This window comes from Enhydra lutris, unplaced genomic scaffold (assembly GCF_002288905.1).
Source record: "Enhydra lutris kenyoni isolate GAN:26980312 unplaced genomic scaffold, ASM228890v2 scaffoldscaffold21, whole genome shotgun sequence".
Lineage (NCBI taxonomy): Eukaryota > Metazoa > Chordata > Mammalia > Carnivora > Mustelidae > Enhydra > Enhydra lutris.
Genome location: NW_019154105.1, coordinates 27,449,607 through 27,467,244, shown reverse-complemented (window position 1 = coordinate 27,467,244; position 17,638 = coordinate 27,449,607). Strand labels below are relative to the sequence as shown.

The following is a 17,638-nucleotide window of genomic DNA, read 5'->3' as shown; positions in this document are numbered from 1 at the left end:
ACAACAGGAGTGGTGTGGGACAGAGGAACTGGTTTGATCCAGTTCTTTAAAAATACCTTGGTTATGGTGTGACATTTATCCCGATTTGAAACCTAAATTTCAGAACCCTGAAACTCGAAAGCATTGGCTGAAGAAATCGAAAACCAAAATGACTAATGTTTTGTTACCAATTGTATGTGATGTAATCCTATTCCTTGATTATATAATGCTCTGGCTGTAGGTTAGGGTAGGGCCTTGGGATACAGATAAGTGGTGTATGTATCCTGTGATTGGGGTGGGAGGGGGCTATCCTTCCTAAATATCTCAAAATATCATTCTGCTACACTATGGTTAAGTGTGATGAGATGGTTGGGAAGCGTTGAAAAAAGTGGTTGCAACTTATGAAAATGGTGCGAATTCTTGACTTAGGAAGCTCAATGGTCCGACGAATTTACTTACATTAACACCTTCTTTTGCCAAGTAACAGCCAAATGAGGCCCTCTCAGAGTCAGTGAGTTAGATTCAGGCTAGGTGTCCTTGAGGGCTCAGCACCTACCTTCTGGACTTGCCAGTGTGCCGGACGGAAGCTCAGAGCGTGGCCCTAATTTCCTGTATGCGGTGTGGGGCGTATACAGATGTGTGCATGACGGACAATGCCTGTAGCATTCGAAGCCTTTAGAAAAGCTTACGTGACCAAGGGGGAAGAAGTGTGATTTCGAGATGTGCATCTCGAAAACGGGGAGCGGGCAGATTGTTGTAATTGTTGTACAAGAATTGGGAATTTATTCCTCACCCGAGGGTTTGCTGGAAGTGAGGACGGGGCGATTCTTTACCCAGTTTCCAGCAGTAGGAAACACCTCGCAAGAGAAGTCCCAGTCCAAGTTCCGCGCGGACGGGGCTCCTGCTGAGAACGGCTCGGAGGCGTGCGAGACAAGTGGGGAATCCCAGTAGGGGGGGACTCCCCTACTCCTTGTACGGGACACGAGCTGCCCCAACTGCGCTTTCCCTCCTCTGCTCTTCGCGGAACACCACGCGTGCTTTGTTTCAGAGCCGACGCATCTTTCTCGGTTGGTCTGCAGCTCCACCAATCCCGCCCGTGACGGGGCGGGGCTTCAGGGTCAAGGTGGACCAATTCCCCAGCCTCGCCCCTACACGCGCTTTCGGACCCCCGGGGATGAGTGACAGCAGCTGGGTCCAACCTGCTGCTCCAGACCGTGGCCCCCGCCAGGGGCGTTACGGGGACGAGGCGCCGGGGCCAATCGCATTGGAGCCCAAGGGGCGTGGCCTCATTGCCAGCTCTAGACCGGCGCCCCCCGCACTCCTTTTGTCAAATGAGAGACGCGGAGGGGCGGTCCCGCAGCCGAGGTTCAGCCAATGCTTGGAGCCGAGGTGGGCGGGCCGGGTGTGCTGGCGGCTGGTCCTCAGCTCCGAGCCGAGGTGCGGCGAGCCGGTGGGGGGACCGCGAGGCGAGCGCGGGAGCCTGGGCGGAGAGTGGGGTGTGAGCTGCCCGAAAATGCACTCGGATGCCGCCGCTGTCAGTGAGTAACAGAGAGCGAGCGGGCCGGGGCCGGGCGGTTGCCAACACTCTCCACTCCGCTCCCGCAGTCCCCGCCCCGCGCCTCCTGTCCCGAAACGCGCCGGGAGCCCCTGCCCGGGAGCCACCCCTTCCCCTCCCGGGGCCGCGGCGGGCGGTGACGCTGCGGTCGGCGCGGGGCGGGGGCGGGCGTGTGGGGGGGGAAGGGGCCGGCCTGCCGGGGGAGGGCGGAGGTGAGGGGGGTGGGGACTGGCTCCTTTTCAGTGTTGGGGGCAGGGGGGGCGGGACGTGCGATGAAGGGCTGGGACCGGAGTGCCTGGGGTGAATGGAGGTGGAGGCGGCGGCGGGCGCTAGCGGGCAGGGCCGGGGGTGGCACCGGCGCGGGAAGAGAGAGCGAGGGAGCGAGCGAGCGGGGCGCAGGGGTGAGGATTTCCTAGGGGCTGAGCGGTGCGGGCGGCTCCGTGAGAAAGGCGGGTGAGTGCGAGGGGAGCGCGGGGGCGGGGACAATGGGAAGAAGGGCTGGATGGCGGGGGTGGGGGGGAACAATGCGGTGGGGGAATGGGGGTAGCGGCCGAGCGGGGCAGGAGGGCGGGCACGGAGATGAGGGCTGATGTAACGGGAGAGCGAGGTGGTGGGAGGGATTGGGGTGTGATGGGATAGTTGGGGAGTCCGCTGGGCTGGAGAGGCATAGAAGGGTGGTGGGGTAACTGGGAGTGGTGAGAGGGGGCAGACGTTGGGGTAATAGGATTGAGCAGGTGTTGGGAAGAGAGGGTAATTGGGAGTGAGAGGAGAGGGAAGAGGGGAGGGTTTGGGGTGACAGGATGGGGGCAGGGGTAGAGGAGGTGCGGTGGGGGTGTAGAGCTAGTTGGGAGGAAAGGGGGGTTGGGAGGGGCCAGGGCAGGGGGAGGACTGTCAAGTCCAGATTCGGTCCGTGCGGGGCTCGGGGTGGGGGGGAGGTGTCAGACTATGTTTTCTGGGAGGGGATCCCTCCCCCCGATCAAGACAGAGTCCGTGGAAGGGGGAGCCCTGAGCTTCGGGTGTGGGGAGTGGAGGGGGCGGGGCTGAGGTGGAGGGGGCGGGGAGGTGCCCTGAGGTTGGCGCTGGCCGCGGTTCCCCCAGAGCGGCGGGAAGCGAGGTCAGCGCTGGCGCGGGCTCCGGCTGCGGGACTGGGAGGCGGGGCCGGGGCGCGGGCTGCGGGTTTTCCGTGGTGGGATCCGGAGGGGTCGGGCCTTGGAGACCGGGTGGGGGGTTTTGCGCAGGGGAGGTGTTGGGGTCCCAGGCAGTCCGTGGGATTGGCAGTCTGTGACGCAGTTGTCTAATTTCTGGTCGTCAGGTGTGGACTCTGGTGCCTGGGGACCCGCTTCCCTGCAGGGAGGGCCGGGCCAGAGGCCCCACGTAGCGCTCGCGGGGCGCGACCTCTGACAAGCTTGCGGGGAGGACGCTTTAGGGGTTTCCTTTAGGGTCTGGCTCCAGTGGCCGGGTGTGAAGGGGAAAGGCGGTCGCGCGGAATTCTGGGACGTGTAGTCCGCGCCGCGCGGAGTCGCGGTTGGGTTGGGTGCACGTGGGTAACTGTGGAAACGAGTCCCAGAATGCAGCGCGCCCCTCGGAGCCTCCCGGCGCTGCTAACTCGTGGTTTATTCCCGGAGGACCCGAGCGAGCCCTTGGGAGCCTCTCTCGTCCCCTGGGACTGGAGCGATTCACTGGACCTTCTCCCTGAGTCGGCGGGAGGGGGAGAACCAAGCCAAACGCAGTCCTTTCACACTTGGGTTCTTGATTCCCGAGTTGATTACTTCCCCCTGCGTTTAGTGGCCTTATAGCACATAGGTTTGGAGAAACATTCAGGGTGCAGCACCGTCCAAAGCAGAGTTTAGGATGCTGTATTTATTGTGGCATCCAGCGTTAAACAGAAGGTTAAAAGGTTTCGTCTTTAGGTAAATCTGGGAATGCAGTGGAGACCCCTGGAACCCTTCTGACGATAATATAGATTATGTGTTTGCATTTCCTGGGCTCTTTGAACTGCCCAAAGATAGGACTTCCTGAAAGAAGATGGCCTTGAAATGAATTGAGTAATTGAAGGTGGCTTAGTGGAATTTAGGGTGGAACTGTGCCCTTTCATAAACCCCGCATAAAGCTGAGCAAAGGGAATATAAGATGTCTTCAATTTTAAAGGGAAGGTGGGAAACAAATGAGGCTAGCAGAAGGTAAACTCAGTGGACGACCTTAAGAGGTTTTTGTGTTTTTTTTTTTTTTTTTTTTTTTTTTTAAGTTGAGGGTGTAATTCTTTTCTCTTGGCCTCTTTAATATTAGAGACCTTCCTCTCTGTAGATGCCCCAGACGGGACATCCTTTGCCAGTTCCTATTACAATTTATTTATATGCTGAATTACCATTTATATGCTGAATTTGAACATTGCAGAATCTGTCATGTAGAGGGCGATAACATTAGCTCAAAGATGACAGACTATTTTTCTGTGATATATAAGGTATTATGAAACTATTGGTAGCTTAGTCGCTAGAAGAATATTACAATGACCGTAATGATAAAATTTTATCAAAAAGTCCTAAAATTTGGAAACCTTTTAGTGTGGTTACAGATATACTGAACTTGATGAAGTGATTAATGATTAAATCGTGGCCGAAAAATGGGGCAATGTATGGTTTTTTCAGGAAAACATTTCTGTTCATCTTATATTTTACTTAATCTTATGATGAAGTATTCATGAAGCCTGTTGTGATATGTAAGTATGTAATATGGACATGTTTTTTAAAATACGCACTTAATGCTGGAATTTGTTTATATAAAGCATGAAGTGTCCGAGGTTGAAAACTAGTTATAATTGTGTTCAAGATGGTGTTTTAAAGAAAATATTAGGCTAGTAATTTCTTTCTCTTTTTATTTTTGTTACAGCGCAAAGATCAGGTGCCCTTTACACACACACGATCCCCCTCTCCTCCAGTCCCCCAGACCCTAGGTTTTTAAACATGATCAGCTTCTACTTTATGCTGTGGATTTCGGGTTCTTCTTTGATTTTTGGTCTTTGGGGAGGTTCTTTATTTTCATGTGAACTAAGATATGTGTTTAAACATGTTTCTTCTACTTTTCACAGAATTTTTTGTTATTTTATATTGGGAAGGATTTTTTAGGTTATCTTGTTTATAACATTGCCAGAAGAGAAAGTCTCCCTCATTTTCTCCATTTTAGAGGACTTCTGTACATCACTCTTTCCTTCCTTTGGTCCTGCCTCCAAGAAGTGCTCCTGTCAATCAATACTTGATCACGCTTTTTCAAATGTTATTTATCATTACATCCCTTTCTGTTTTTATCTTTAGCTGCCCCCAACAGCTCTTACAGGTTACTGCTTTCTTCTTCTTCTTCTTCTTTTTTTTTTTTAAGATTTTATTTATTTATTTGACAGAGAGAGATCACGAGTAGGCAGAGAGGCAGGCAGAGAGAGAGAGGGAAGCAGGCTCCCCGCTGAGCAGAGAGCCCGATGCGGGACTTGATCCCAGGACCCTGAGATCATGACCCGAGCCGAAGGCAGCGGCTTAACCCACTGAGCCACCCAGGCGCCCTACTGCTTTCTTCTTGACTGCAATATGTGTTTGTAATACATGTTTGCATTTTCTCATCTCAAGAATAATGATCTTGTTAACTCAGCAGAATAAAAATCAGCCTGTCAGAAACTGACCTCATGATTTGACCAGTGTTGTATCCGTCATTGGGAAGTAACAATACACTGCAAAAAATGGCATAGATAACAGAATTTAGTATTGTCCAGTAGCAAGAAGTGTAGAAAATAGTTGGTTGTAACGGTGGTGCAGTGTCTGAATGATGTTTTTGAAGACTCTAGTCTCTTTGCATCCTTTTCTTCCTCTATTTTTAGTATTTTGGCTTATGGAAAGCCTCGGGCTCATTGCTTCACGTTGGCAATGTGGTTGCTGTGGCCCCAGACATCATGCCTGTGTGAGACAGGGAAGGAAGGATGGAAGATGTTTTCTTATAACGCCCTCTTAGCAGAGAGGAGTCTTCTAGAAGGTCACCTTGGAGACTTCCCATTCACTTTTGTTGGGGAGAACTGATTTCATGGCACTGCTACTTGTAAGGAAGTTTGAAAAACTGGAAGTCTGGCATTTTTCAGTTTCTGTTGGGAGATGTGGCCTTCGCTAGAGTGGTAGAGCAGTGAGGAGAACACTCTGGGTTGGCAGCCTACTGGTTATATCCCTGATCCAGCTACTTTGTCCAGCTATCTCTGGCTTGGTCTCAATCTTTTTTTAATATGCTGATTTATTTTCTGCTTCATTTAAAAATAATTAAAGGTGACTTACTAAGTATAGATAAAAGCCTGGGAAGAGAAGGAAATTAGGGGCGCCAGGGTGGCTCAGTCAGATAAGCGTCCGACTCTTAATCTCAGCTCAGGTCATGATCTGGGTGTTGTGCGATTGATCCCAGGGTCAGACTCCACACTCAGTATGGGGTCTCCTTGGAATTCTCTTTCTCCCTCTTTGCCTCTCTTGTCTCTCTCTCATAAGTAAATTTAAAAAACAGAAGGAAAATAAACCATAGATTTACAGGCTGCACATAATTGCTTGCCATATGTTAGAAATAAGTCATATATTTGGCTCTGAGCTTCCTAGTAGTCAAAACAAAGAGGAAAACAAGACTAATTTCATTCATTCGCAATTCATTTAATAACTGAAGCTGGAAACTAAGTCATTCCTCATCCTCTCGTTTTCCTGGCTGGTGGTGAGAGCGAGACTGCCTATCCTCCCCCCATGGAACTCTCTCCTACCTGTGGCTGCCGTCCTAGGGCTCACCCATCTTGTTGTTAATCTGCAGTAATCCTTTTGCTAGCCTCAGCCCCTCTCACTTTGTCCTCTGCATCACCAGTTTAATCACCTTTGTCCTTAGGATTGCCCCACACAAAACCTCAAGGGCTCCTGTTTGCTTAATGAAATGCAGACTCCTTGGAACCTGGAGGTGAATTGGTTTGTGCAGTTTAAGCTCCGTTTCTGCCCCCTCCCACCCCCTGCCCACTGCGGCCTCCTTGCCCACTGCCCTCCGCGCTCCTTCTGCAGAACTGTTCTTTACTGGGTTCCTGTTCCCTCTCTAACAGACTCATCCTTTCCCTCCGTTGAATCTCCAAAGTTGGGTTTACCTCTGTTCTCAGTTCTGTCTAATATAGCAATAGCTGCTCGCTTACTTGTCCCTTTCCCAGTTAGAGTCTTACCTCCTTGAGATCTAGGACTGTCTGTTTAGTATCCATTTCTCATCCACGATGGCACTTTGTTTAGGGCCTCAAATAGGTATTGAATTGCACTTAAATGGTCAACTCTTAAATAGTGAATTATCTGGAAAATTTTAGTCCTCCCTCGTGCTATTTAGCATGCTTCTGAATCGTCTTTCATTATCTTCAGATTGTCTCTTCAGGGACTACAAACTCTCACTTATTCATTCGGTCTTTTTTGACAAAGTCAGCCATAAGCAAACCAATTTAAACAATAGTTCTTTTGAAATACGTGCAAAGATACCAGTTTCGAAGAATGTCTGTGGCATGGAGAAATTCTCAAGGAGCAAGTAAAATGCTGTTGATGGACTAAGGGCCCTGGAGTCTGTGTGTGAAAATGCGTGCTTCCATTTTGGATCTGGTGTGTAAGTCTTGTGTAGAGAAGGCTAAGGCAGGGCTTGGCAGGTCTGACGTTCCCTGTCTTTTTGTTTTATGGCCAGATTCTGGTCCGTAGGGTTTATTTCATGTTAACTACACATTGAGATCACTGGAAGGCTTTCTTCATTTAGAAAATAAACTTTGTTAGTTGGAGGTGGATTTTCTGATTATCTGATATTGACGCAGATATCTTTCTATAGTTGGTCATCTTGAATTAGTGTTAATAGCTTCTCATAGCTTGTTCTTTTTTCTTATTCTGAGATTGGGGTTAGGAGAAGTACCTCTTGAGAATTATTCTTTTAAGCAGAACATACATTTAAAAAATATGCTCTGGGGTGCCTGGGTGGCTCAGTGGGTTAAAGCCTCTGCCTTCAGCTCAGGTCATGATCCCAGGGTCCTGGGATCGAGCCCCACAACAGGCTCTCTGCTTAGCAGGAAGCCTGCTTCCTCCTCTCTCTCTCTGTCTGCCTGCCTCTCTGCCTACTTGTGATCTCTGTCTGTCAAATAAATAAATAAAATCTTAAAAAAATAAATAAATATATGCTTTAAGTAGAAAAAGATATTGAAATGCATTTTAAGGAGAATCATATATTTTAGCGATTATCACATCCCTGTTTCAGAGCTAAGGACTTTTTTTCTCTTGTGTCCTTTATTCTAGCAGACAAAGTATTTGCTACTCTGGATTTGAATTTTCTCTTAATTAGAAAACACTCTTAATGAGTCATTTTCAATTTAGGAAGGTAGGCTTATAGTTTTTGAAACTAATAGACTGAGTACAACACTAAATGATATGAAAAAGACTCCCACCCTCCCCAAGTAGCATTACCTGTGGTTATGATTCCTTTAAGTTCCCTCTTTGAGGAATTTTTTTCTTGTAAATATTTTTTGAAAACCTTTTATTACTTGCTATCACTAGTATTCCCAAAGATGGCGTGTCATCCATTTCTGTTCGTGGTGGGCGTCCTCCGTCTTAAGGGCCCTGGCTCTTTCCCTGATTGGGAAATTCCTACCTTTGCAGGCCAGGCTGCTCAGACACGCCCACCAGAGTGTGAATCCGAAGATTTCCTAGGCCTTCTGTGAACTAACCAATGGCTCTTTAAAAAAAGAAATCACGGTCCTGTTCTATTAGCTGGTTGGTTTCTGATGCTCGAAACTCAGAATCCTGACAGACTGAACATCCGTACCTGTCACTGGTCAAGATGTGGCAGAGGCCCTGGAAGAGACGGGCAGCGATGTGCCTTACTACCCCGACTGGACTCTCTGTTCAGGGTCCTAGGGTCCTGATCTGAGGTTACCCAAAGGACTGAAGGAGCACACAGTCAATGTCCGTTGTGGGCGCCGCCTTTGCCAATGGTCAGTCAGGCTCTGAGCTGCACATCAGCCGCCCTGCTGGATCTCATTATACGGAGCTCTTCACTGCTTGTCTTTTTCCAATCACCTCTTTGTCCTTAAAAAAAGAGAGAGAGAGAGAGAGAGAGAGAGAGAGAGAGGTGTGATGCTCAGGAGCTAATAATGTCTAACTTCTGGTGTGTCTTTTTGGATCTAATTTGGGAGTATTAGCCTGGAAATGTTCTTTGTGCCTTTTTTTGGGTAGAACTCTATCTGATAGTCTTGATTGCTTTTTAGTATTTACTGAGTATCCTAGACATACTATAAAATTGTACCTATTTTAAGTGTACAGCTTGATGAATTTTGATAAATATCTATACCGGCATAACCGCTACTAAAATTAAGGTCCAGAATGTTTTCTTGACCCCCACAAAGGTTCCCCTGTGTTCCCTTGCAGTCTGTACTTCTCCATCTCCTACCACAACTTTTGGCTTTTCGTATATGTCATCGGAAGCCACCTTCATGTTAGTTGATGATTTGTCATCTTGCTGTTCATCGGGATATTACAGTATAAAAAGGTGTGATAAATCTCTCCTCCTTTTTTTTTTTTTCCTGAACTATTAAGTCTAGAGAAAAATTGTCAGTGCAGTATAAATTATAAATCCGGTAGTGCTTTACCACATGGAACTGTCTAGAGTGAAGTTACTCGTCCTTTTCAAGTTTTCCAGTGGATGGCTGTTCTGTACCACCCAAAGACACAGACGGCTAGCATTTGCTCCCTGAATGTGATGATGCCTTTTAACTATTATCTGGGTCAGGTTGGGAAGACAGTTAATAGTTCAGAGTTGGCCCTCGAGTCAAATTGCCTGGATTCACATCCTTGCTCTGTTATGTCTTAGCTGTGTGACCGCAGGTGAGTTACTCATCAGCTCCTATGCACGCACACCTGCGTCCTCACGCCTAAAATGTACGTACCTACCACAGAGTATGGAGATGTTCGGTCTACACTGCTTACTGATTATCTACCATGTACCAGGCCCTGTTCTTGCCTCTTGTGAAGTTCTCAATCTGGCTTAGGGGAGGGAGCCTGTAAGCCCGTAAACCATACAGTGTGGTGGACGGTTGGAAGTTCTGTAGAGAAGGATAAAGCAGGGGGTGGGGCACACAGGTGCATGAGCACGGAAGGGAGAGGAGTGGAGGATGTTGTAGTTTTGTTTTTTTTTTTAGATTTTATTTTATTTGACAGATAGAGATCACAAGTAGGCAGAGAGGCAGGCAGAGAGAGAGAGAGGAGGAAGCAAGCTCCCTGCCGAGCAGAGAGCCCGATGCGGGGCTCGATCCCAGGATCCTGGGATCATGACCTGAGCCGAAGGCAGAGGCTTTAATCCACTGAGGCACCCAGGCGCCCCAGGATGTTGTAGTTTTTAATAGCAGGGTCACTGGTGGGAGTGAGGGGCATTCCAGGCGGCGGGAAGAGGAAAGCAGGGGCTCTGGGGAAGGAGCAGACCTGTGGTAGGAATTCCATAGAGGCTGGTGGACTTGGAGTGGAGTGGGGAGCTGGGCAGAGAGGAGGAGGTAGGAGGCGAAATCAGAGTGATCCCAAGGATTAAATGAGAAAAAAAACCCCCACAGTTTAGAGAAGTGCTTGGCTCTCTTCTGTTTTAGTTGCTAATGATTGCTGTGTAATGACGCTGTCCTCGTTAGGCTTTAAAAGGAGACCCTGGAGAGGAAGAGAGGTTATCAGAAAGAACCAAATGAGGCATTCCCTCACTTAGTCATTCACCAAACATTTGAGGGTTTCTTGTTGCCAGGCAGTGCCGTAACACACGTGACTGGGGGTTCGGGGTTGGGGCCCCGTGTCCAAAGAGCTTCTTCTGGCGGCTTTAGCAGTGCAGGCAGAGAAGTAATGGACAGCTTAAGTATGGCACGATGGCAGCTAGGTTGGTTGGGTTGCCCAGAGTGCTTTGGAAACAAACGGGAAGTCATTAAAATTAGACTTCATGGAAGGGTTAGCATTTATCATGTGGGTTTCGCTTCTGAAGTGTTCCCCCCCCCCCAGGAAAGAGTTTTGTGTGTGCCCACCCCCCTACCCCCCGCGGTGGGGGAGGGGGAGGGTGCTTTCCCAGGAGAAGAGACAGCAAGGGTCAAAGTACTGAGAACTGGGGCTGGAGAAGGGGCTGTTGGTAGGCTGGGGTGAAAGGGGATAAGGTGGAGGGTGAGCAGGAACCCGGTAGTGAAAGGCTGAGAAGAGGGACCAGAGAGAGGAGAGGAGAAAAGCCATAAGGCAGGGCGCAGGGAGTGTGGAGGAACAAGGGGGAGTGGGGAGGGGCTGACACATGTTTGGTGATTATTGTTGGGCTGTTCCAGCTGCTTTGCCTTTGTTAATACCTTCAGTTCTCACAACAACCCACAGAAGCAGATTGTGTACTGTTAGTATGCCCATTTTACAGATGAGGAAGTTGAGGTGCAGAAAGGTTAATTAATCTTCTCAAGGTCACACAGCTTCTAAGTGGTGAATTGAGATTCTAACTCGGGCATTCTGACTCCAGGGTCTAGGGGCCCCACCAGTGCCAGTGAACTCAACATTCTATTTTTGTCTTTGGCCTATGAATGTTGATAGCAGAGCCAGCAGATGTGGTCATCTCCATTTTGCTTTTGGTTCTTTTGTTGTTAGAATGGGCCCCAGTAGCATCAGGATGTAGGAGGAATTCCTTCTTTCCCATCCTTCCTGTCCCCTAGTTTCTGTCATCTTCCCCTCAATGACAGTAGGCTTTAAAAACTGATTCTAACTGGGGAACTGATCATGGCAAAGAGAAGTCTTGCATTCCTTAACTCACTAGTGATGTTGGCATTTTAGTCTTCTTGGGTCTTAATTTTAAACAGACCTGTGTTAACTACTTTTTAAGTACACTTTTTGTAGTATTTTTAAATATAGAAGATACCGGACAACATTGCAGAAAAGCTACAAAACATAAAATTTACCTTTTAGGGGTGTCTGAGTGGCGCATTGGTTAAGTGTCTGACTCTTGGTTTTGGCTCAGGTGGTGATCTCAGGGTCGTGGGATCGAACCCCACATTGAGCTTTGTGCTCACCAGGAGTCTGCTTAAGATTTTCTTCCCCTTGCCCTCTGCCACTCTCCCCTCTTGGTATGCTCTCTCTCAAATAAGTAAATTAACCTTAACCAAAAAAAGCCAAAAACAAAACCCAAACCCCTTACCTTTTAGTAGAACTACTAATGTGTTTTCATATAATATCTTTGAAATTATTTTTTTCTCTTTTTTTTCTGTAGTTGAGATTAAGTCCTTTTCTGCTTTAATATCCCTTTCTTCAAATGCCATTCCCAAAATTTGACCACAGATTACTTGTTCTTAATTAAACAGGAAGCTGAAGAAGATGGTTGTACATTCAAGTCCAGGCAGCTGGCTGTTGATGTCATACTTTTAATGACCCGTCACCTTGTCATCCCTTCTGCCTTGTCTTTACTTTCTGATCTGGCTTCAGTGTGTCTTAGTCTCTTTTACGTTCTGATAATAATGGGAGTAAAACAGTGCACCTTATGGGCGCATGGGACGGGCCTGTGCTCTGCTCGTGCTTCTTAGGCACCATCTCGTTTCACTGTTGCAGAAGCCTTGTGCAAAGGGGCCCTTTAGAGCAGCTGTACAGATGGGGACACTGAGGCACAGTGAGACTGGGTCACGGGCAGGGTCACTCAGCTGGAATGTCACGGAGCTGAGACTCTAGCTCAGGCCTTTCTGACGCCAGAGCAGCAGAACTCTTGTCACATCAGTGAGATTAAAGGATGATTTTTCCTCTGAACTGTCGAGTGGATCTGTGTTCCTCAGTGGGTGAGGCGGGGCACAGGGAATGAATCTAGGGCCCCTTGTACCTTGTCACACTTGGAGTGCAGCCACGCAGGGTGTCCTGAAGTGGCCGGCTCCTTTGAGATGGCACTGGCAGGCACAGGCCACGGAGTGGATGACGCAGCTAGGTGGCACGCCGCCTCTCTGTGCCGGATGGCTTCTCCTCGCAGCCTCTTTTATGGGTCCTGGGAGAGCCCCAAGGAAAAAGCCAGCCGTGGTATGCTTGGATGGCTTTCATTTTGGAGCGTTCCGTGAAAATGCTGAGCCACCCACAATGACCTGTCTCCCACCCCTTATCCAGGTTCCCCTTGCCATGCCTCACCTTCTGGCTTTTGTGCCTTGTAAAGTGGCAAATATTTATTGATGAGGAGAGAGATGCTAATATCTTCCCGCTGCTACTTGGTTTCTCATTTTCACCTGGCTTTTCAGTTTCGTCATCTTTTCCCTGGATCTCGCTCTGGTTCTTTTCAGTGCGCTGGTGGGGTACCAATGACTGAGTTAGATTCTGGTCTGTAGCGTGCGGAGCTTGTCCCGTTGGCGGGTTGGCTGCCTGCAGGCTGGGGACCGAGTCAAGAGTGGGGCTAGAGCTCCCTTCTCTCGCTGCCTATTAGAATCATCTGGGCTGCTGAAAAATCAGTGACCCCACTTCCATCTGGATGGGGGCCCTGGCCGATTTTTCCAGCTTCCCAGGTGATTCTCTGTGGGCAGCTGCTGGATTAGTTTGAAAGAGGCTTCACTAGCAGGCTTGGTTTGGGCTGTGGGGAAGAGGGCGCTGGGCCGATAGTGCATCCCGGGTAGTGCCTACCTCACGCCGGCCACTGTTCTAAGCCCATCACATCATTGACTCATTCCGGCCTCGCGGTATCCCTATGAGGCAGGCGCTGTTAGGCATTTTATAAAGAGATTCCTACTTCCTAGCAAAGAGGGGCATGTCGGATGAAGCGGACCCACAAATCTAGCACACAAACGTAGAGAAATAAATCTAAAGCTGGTGGGGGGAGGAGATGCTGCTTTTGATAGGGAGTCGGGAGAGACCTCTCTGCTGAAGTGACATTTGAATAGGTGGTGCAGTCAGCTGCGAGGCTTTGTGAACACCGGGAGTCATCGACGCGGAGGGCAGATTAAATGCAAAGGCCCTGAGGTAGGAATTCACGTGAGTCTTCAAGGAAGAGAGTGGCTGGAATGGAGTGAGCAAGGATAATGGAATGAGATGACTTAGGTCAGATCATGTAGGGCCTTGTAAGGACTTGTTGAAGACTTAGGGTTTTTTTTTTTTTTTTTCTTTTATGCTGCAGTAACAAATCTGAAATCTTGTTGACTGAAATCAGACATTGTTACGTGTTCTCTTCATAGGTTGGTAGGGGTCTCTTCTTGGCATCGCTGGCGTTCTCATTCTGTCTGAAGCCCACAGGAAAGAGGGCTCCTGCTTCTAGAAGGAAGGAGACAAGGCAAACCTAAAGAATACATTTCAGCTACCATACACCCTTGACTTTGACAACAGAGTATTTTTCTTTTTCCTTATCACTGAGTAAAATTGACATTTCAGGAGAACGGGCCATATAACCTGTAACTTAGAGAGCCCCTGAGCATTCCGTACCCCAGTTAGAGAGGCCGGGCTCTGCTTGCTCATGTTCTGGTTCTGTCTGAGAGACATTCAGGACCAATGCTGATTTTGATAACCTTTACTTTTTGTCTGATTTTTGTCTCACTTCTTTGTCATTAACATGGTCATTATTCTGCCCCTTCCCTCCCCAAGAGCCTTTACTGCTTTAGTTCATCATTTTCATTGTCATCCAGAAGCATTTATTAAGCACATACCTGTGCACAGTGCTGCATTAAAATCCTTTATACCTGGGCGCATGGCCCACTGATGGGCCAACTAGAGTCTAGCTAATAATAAAATATTTTTAGGGGCACCTGTATGGCTCAGTCGGTTAGGCGTCTGACTCTTGATTTCGACTCAGGTCATGATCTCAAGGTCCTGGGATGGAGCCGCATGTCAGGCTTGTCCCGCTCGCTCCTCTTCTTCCCCTGCAGGCATGCGTGTGCTCTCTCTTTCTCTAAGATAAATAAAATCTTTAGAAAAATAATGAAATACTTTTATTGATTGTTAGTGCTGAGAAGAAAGAGGTGTACCTGAAGTCAAATAACATTGGTGGTGTTGGTGGTATCTTGTCTGCCCATCTCTTCTCTTTAAAGAAAGGTGGTGGGGACCCCTGCGTGGCGCGGTTGGTTGAGTGTCTGGCTCTTGCTTGGGCCAAGGTCCTGATCTCAGGGTCGTGGGATCAAGGCCCCTGTGGAGCTCGGTGTGGAGTCTGCTTAAGTTCTCCATCTCCGTCTGCCCCCACTAAAATAAACAACAAAAAAAAGTTGGTAAGTTGTTTTAGATTTAGCCAGTTTTAGTAACTTTTAAGAAAATGTTAGTCTAAGTTTGTGTACTTGATTTTTAACAACTTCGAGTGGGAGAGAGTGTTGCTTTTTTTTCCTTTAACGGACCCTGGAGATTGATCCGTTCTCGCTCTGATTAGAAATAAGCTAGAATGGAGGAATGGGCTCCGAATTGGGAATTCGTAGATCTGTGAATCACTCCCCGCTTGGCCACAGCCAGCTGTGCGATCCTGCCTGAGCCAGTAAAGGGAGAATTGGACAGATGGACACGAAACACTGAACTCCTCCGTGCCGTCTCCTGAATGCAGTCATAGTGGTTTTTCCCGATAGTGCGATCACATTTTATCTGGACGATAGTTCTGATTCCCTGAGTAAGGTCAAAACCCCCTGTATTAAAAACGTCCCTTGGAAATGCTTTCAGAAGGTGCCCCGCTGGAGGTTCCCTGAGATCAGCCCAGCACGGCTGGTTCTTTCCTCCGGCGCTGGAACAGATCTCTGGCTCTTCAGCGGAGCACCAGTTGAAGCAGCTGGCTTGCATTTAGGGAACATGTTTTATGGAAAATACATTTTTAAATACTAGACTCATCCAGTGTTGTGAGAGTCACAAAATGTGACTAGCACGTGGGAACGGACTGACCGAGCAGCTATGGGATCTGTGTGCCTGTCTCCGGCTCATTCAGTAGAATGGACAGCGGTTATGGGACAAGTGAAGTTTCTTTTCTTCTCTCTTCCTCCTTTCTTTTGGTTTTTCTTTTTTCTTTTTCCTTTTTTTTTTGGCCAAGTGAATGAGGTCGAATTTGTGTGAGTTCCCTGCGGGTATGGGGAGGCCCCACTGTACTCAGTGTTGCTCCTCTCCACTGGTCCTGCCCCATCTCAAATCAGGCCCTAATCCTTCCTCGCCTCAGTCACTTCCGGTGGTCTTTGTGAGGGGCCATTCTGAAGCCAGGCCACCCACCGTCCGTGCCACGCATTTGCTGCCAAGTGATCCTTCTAGACAGTTCCCAAATTGAACACTGCAGCACCTGGACCCACAGCAGTGCTCCTCAGAGTTCTCCGCTGACATTCTGCTCTGGCAGAGGTTCAGTGACTTCAGCGTCCCCAGGATCCCGGCAGCAGAGCTCAGTGTGGTGACATCTCCTCGAAGTCTTGTGCCGTACTCCTTTGTGTCCATGTAACACTGTTTCAGGTGAATTACTCCTGAGTAGGTTTGATGCTGCTTGAATGTGCCATGTCTGTCTGGGGGCATACCCCCAGGTGGCCCAGGTGGAGACTGGGCCTTGAGAGAGTAAATCTAGACTGGTAAGCAGGGTTCACAGATTTTTCATGTTCTGACCTTGGCCTTCTTTATGAGTTTCGTCTTTTACCATGCTGCTTCTCACATCTGAAGGTCTAATGGTGTGGATGCCCTTGAAATGCCCTGAACGTACTGAAATTAACATTTGGTGCCTTTGATCTGCATTCATTCATTGAGTATTTATTGAGTGCCTGTTATGTGCCAGGTATCGTTTTAGGTACTAGGGATGCAGTAGTGGGCAAGACCAAGTCCTGGCTTCCATGAAGCTTACCCTTTAAAGGGGGCAGAAGATGACAAAGCTGTGATACAAAGAAAAGAAAAAGGAAAGGAACGTATGGGAAAGTGATAAAGATCGAAGAAGGGGTCCTATTTGTTGGTCCGGTGAGGTTGTATAAGAAGGCACCTGGTGGTGCAGCCCCGTGAAATGTAAGGGCAGCCGTATTCTCTTCAGAGAGCAGAAGGCTCGAGGCAAAGCACGAGTGAAGGCCCTGAGATTGGAGTGTGCTCGGAATATTCACAGAACAGCGGGAAGCTCACGCTGCTGAGGTGAATAAGCCAGAGGAGGACGGGTGGGAGATGAGATCGGAGAGACGGGCAGAGGCAGAGCGTGCAGGGCCCCGAACCCAAGAGAAGGGATTTTCTTTCGCCTCGAACACCTTCCCCTTCCATCTGTAACTTTTGGGTGAGGTTGGAATTAATTGTAGTCTGTTCCATATGCTAGCTATTTGCCCCTCTCTTTACTGATTCTCTCTTCCTCATTGATTTGAGTGTCATTTTATTGTATATTAATTACATATGTGTGTTTACACAGATGTACATATGTTTATCAGCGCTCTTCCATTGATTTATCTCCTCGCACATGTACCATTGTGGTGTAATTATTGTGCCTTTATACCCAGCATTGGCAAATTACGGCCCACGGGCCAAATTTGGCCTACTACTTAGATTTTATAAATAAAGTTTTATTGGAACACAGCTGCCCTCATTTGTTTATGTGTTGTTTATGGCTGCTTTGCGCTCTAATGGCACCAGCAGTTGCAACAGAGATGGCATGGCCCACAGAGCTAAAAATGTTTACGATCTGGCCCTCTACAAAGAATTGACCAACTTCTGCTTTATACTGTGTATTGCTATCTGATAGGGCACGTTCTTCCTCATTCTTCCTTTTCAACAATTTCTTGGCAAGGCCAACGTGTTTATTCTTTCAGATGAACTTTAGAATCAATCTGCCTGACTCCCTTCCTTTTCTCCACCTCTTTTGGGGTGGAGATCTGGAAGGCAGGAAGAGTAGGAATTTGATTGCATTTAATTTGTAGTTTAGTGCAAAGGGAAAGTGATTGCTTTATAATACTGAGTGTTTGCATTCCAGTAGTGTAATATCTCTGATATCTCACATTTGTGTGTTTCAGTGAACTTTCATGGTTTTTTCATTTGTATGTTCCATATTTGTTTATTCTTGTATGTATGACTGCTTTTTGTTGCTATTGTAATTGAGATCATTTCCCTGCTGTCTTTGACAAGTGACTATGGTATGAGGGAAGGATTTGATTTTTAAGAGTTGAAATTGTTTCTGACCTTCTGGAAACAAACT

General features: G+C 48.0%; 1 protein-coding gene across 1 annotated transcript in view; it reads left to right on the top strand.

Annotated features, from left to right (window-relative positions):
• Positions 1 to 1,414: 1,414 nt before the first annotated feature.
• LOC111149001 (defective in cullin neddylation 1 domain containing 4) overlaps positions 1,415 to 17,638 on the top strand; it is a 70,296-nt gene continuing 54,072 nt past the window's right edge. Inside the window, exon 1 of the mRNA XM_022505870.1 lies at positions 1,415 to 1,517. Coding sequence (XP_022361578.1) covers positions 1,493 to 1,517 — 25 coding nt within the window. The 5' untranslated portion in view covers positions 1,415 to 1,492. The remainder of the gene's footprint in view (positions 1,518 to 17,638) is intronic.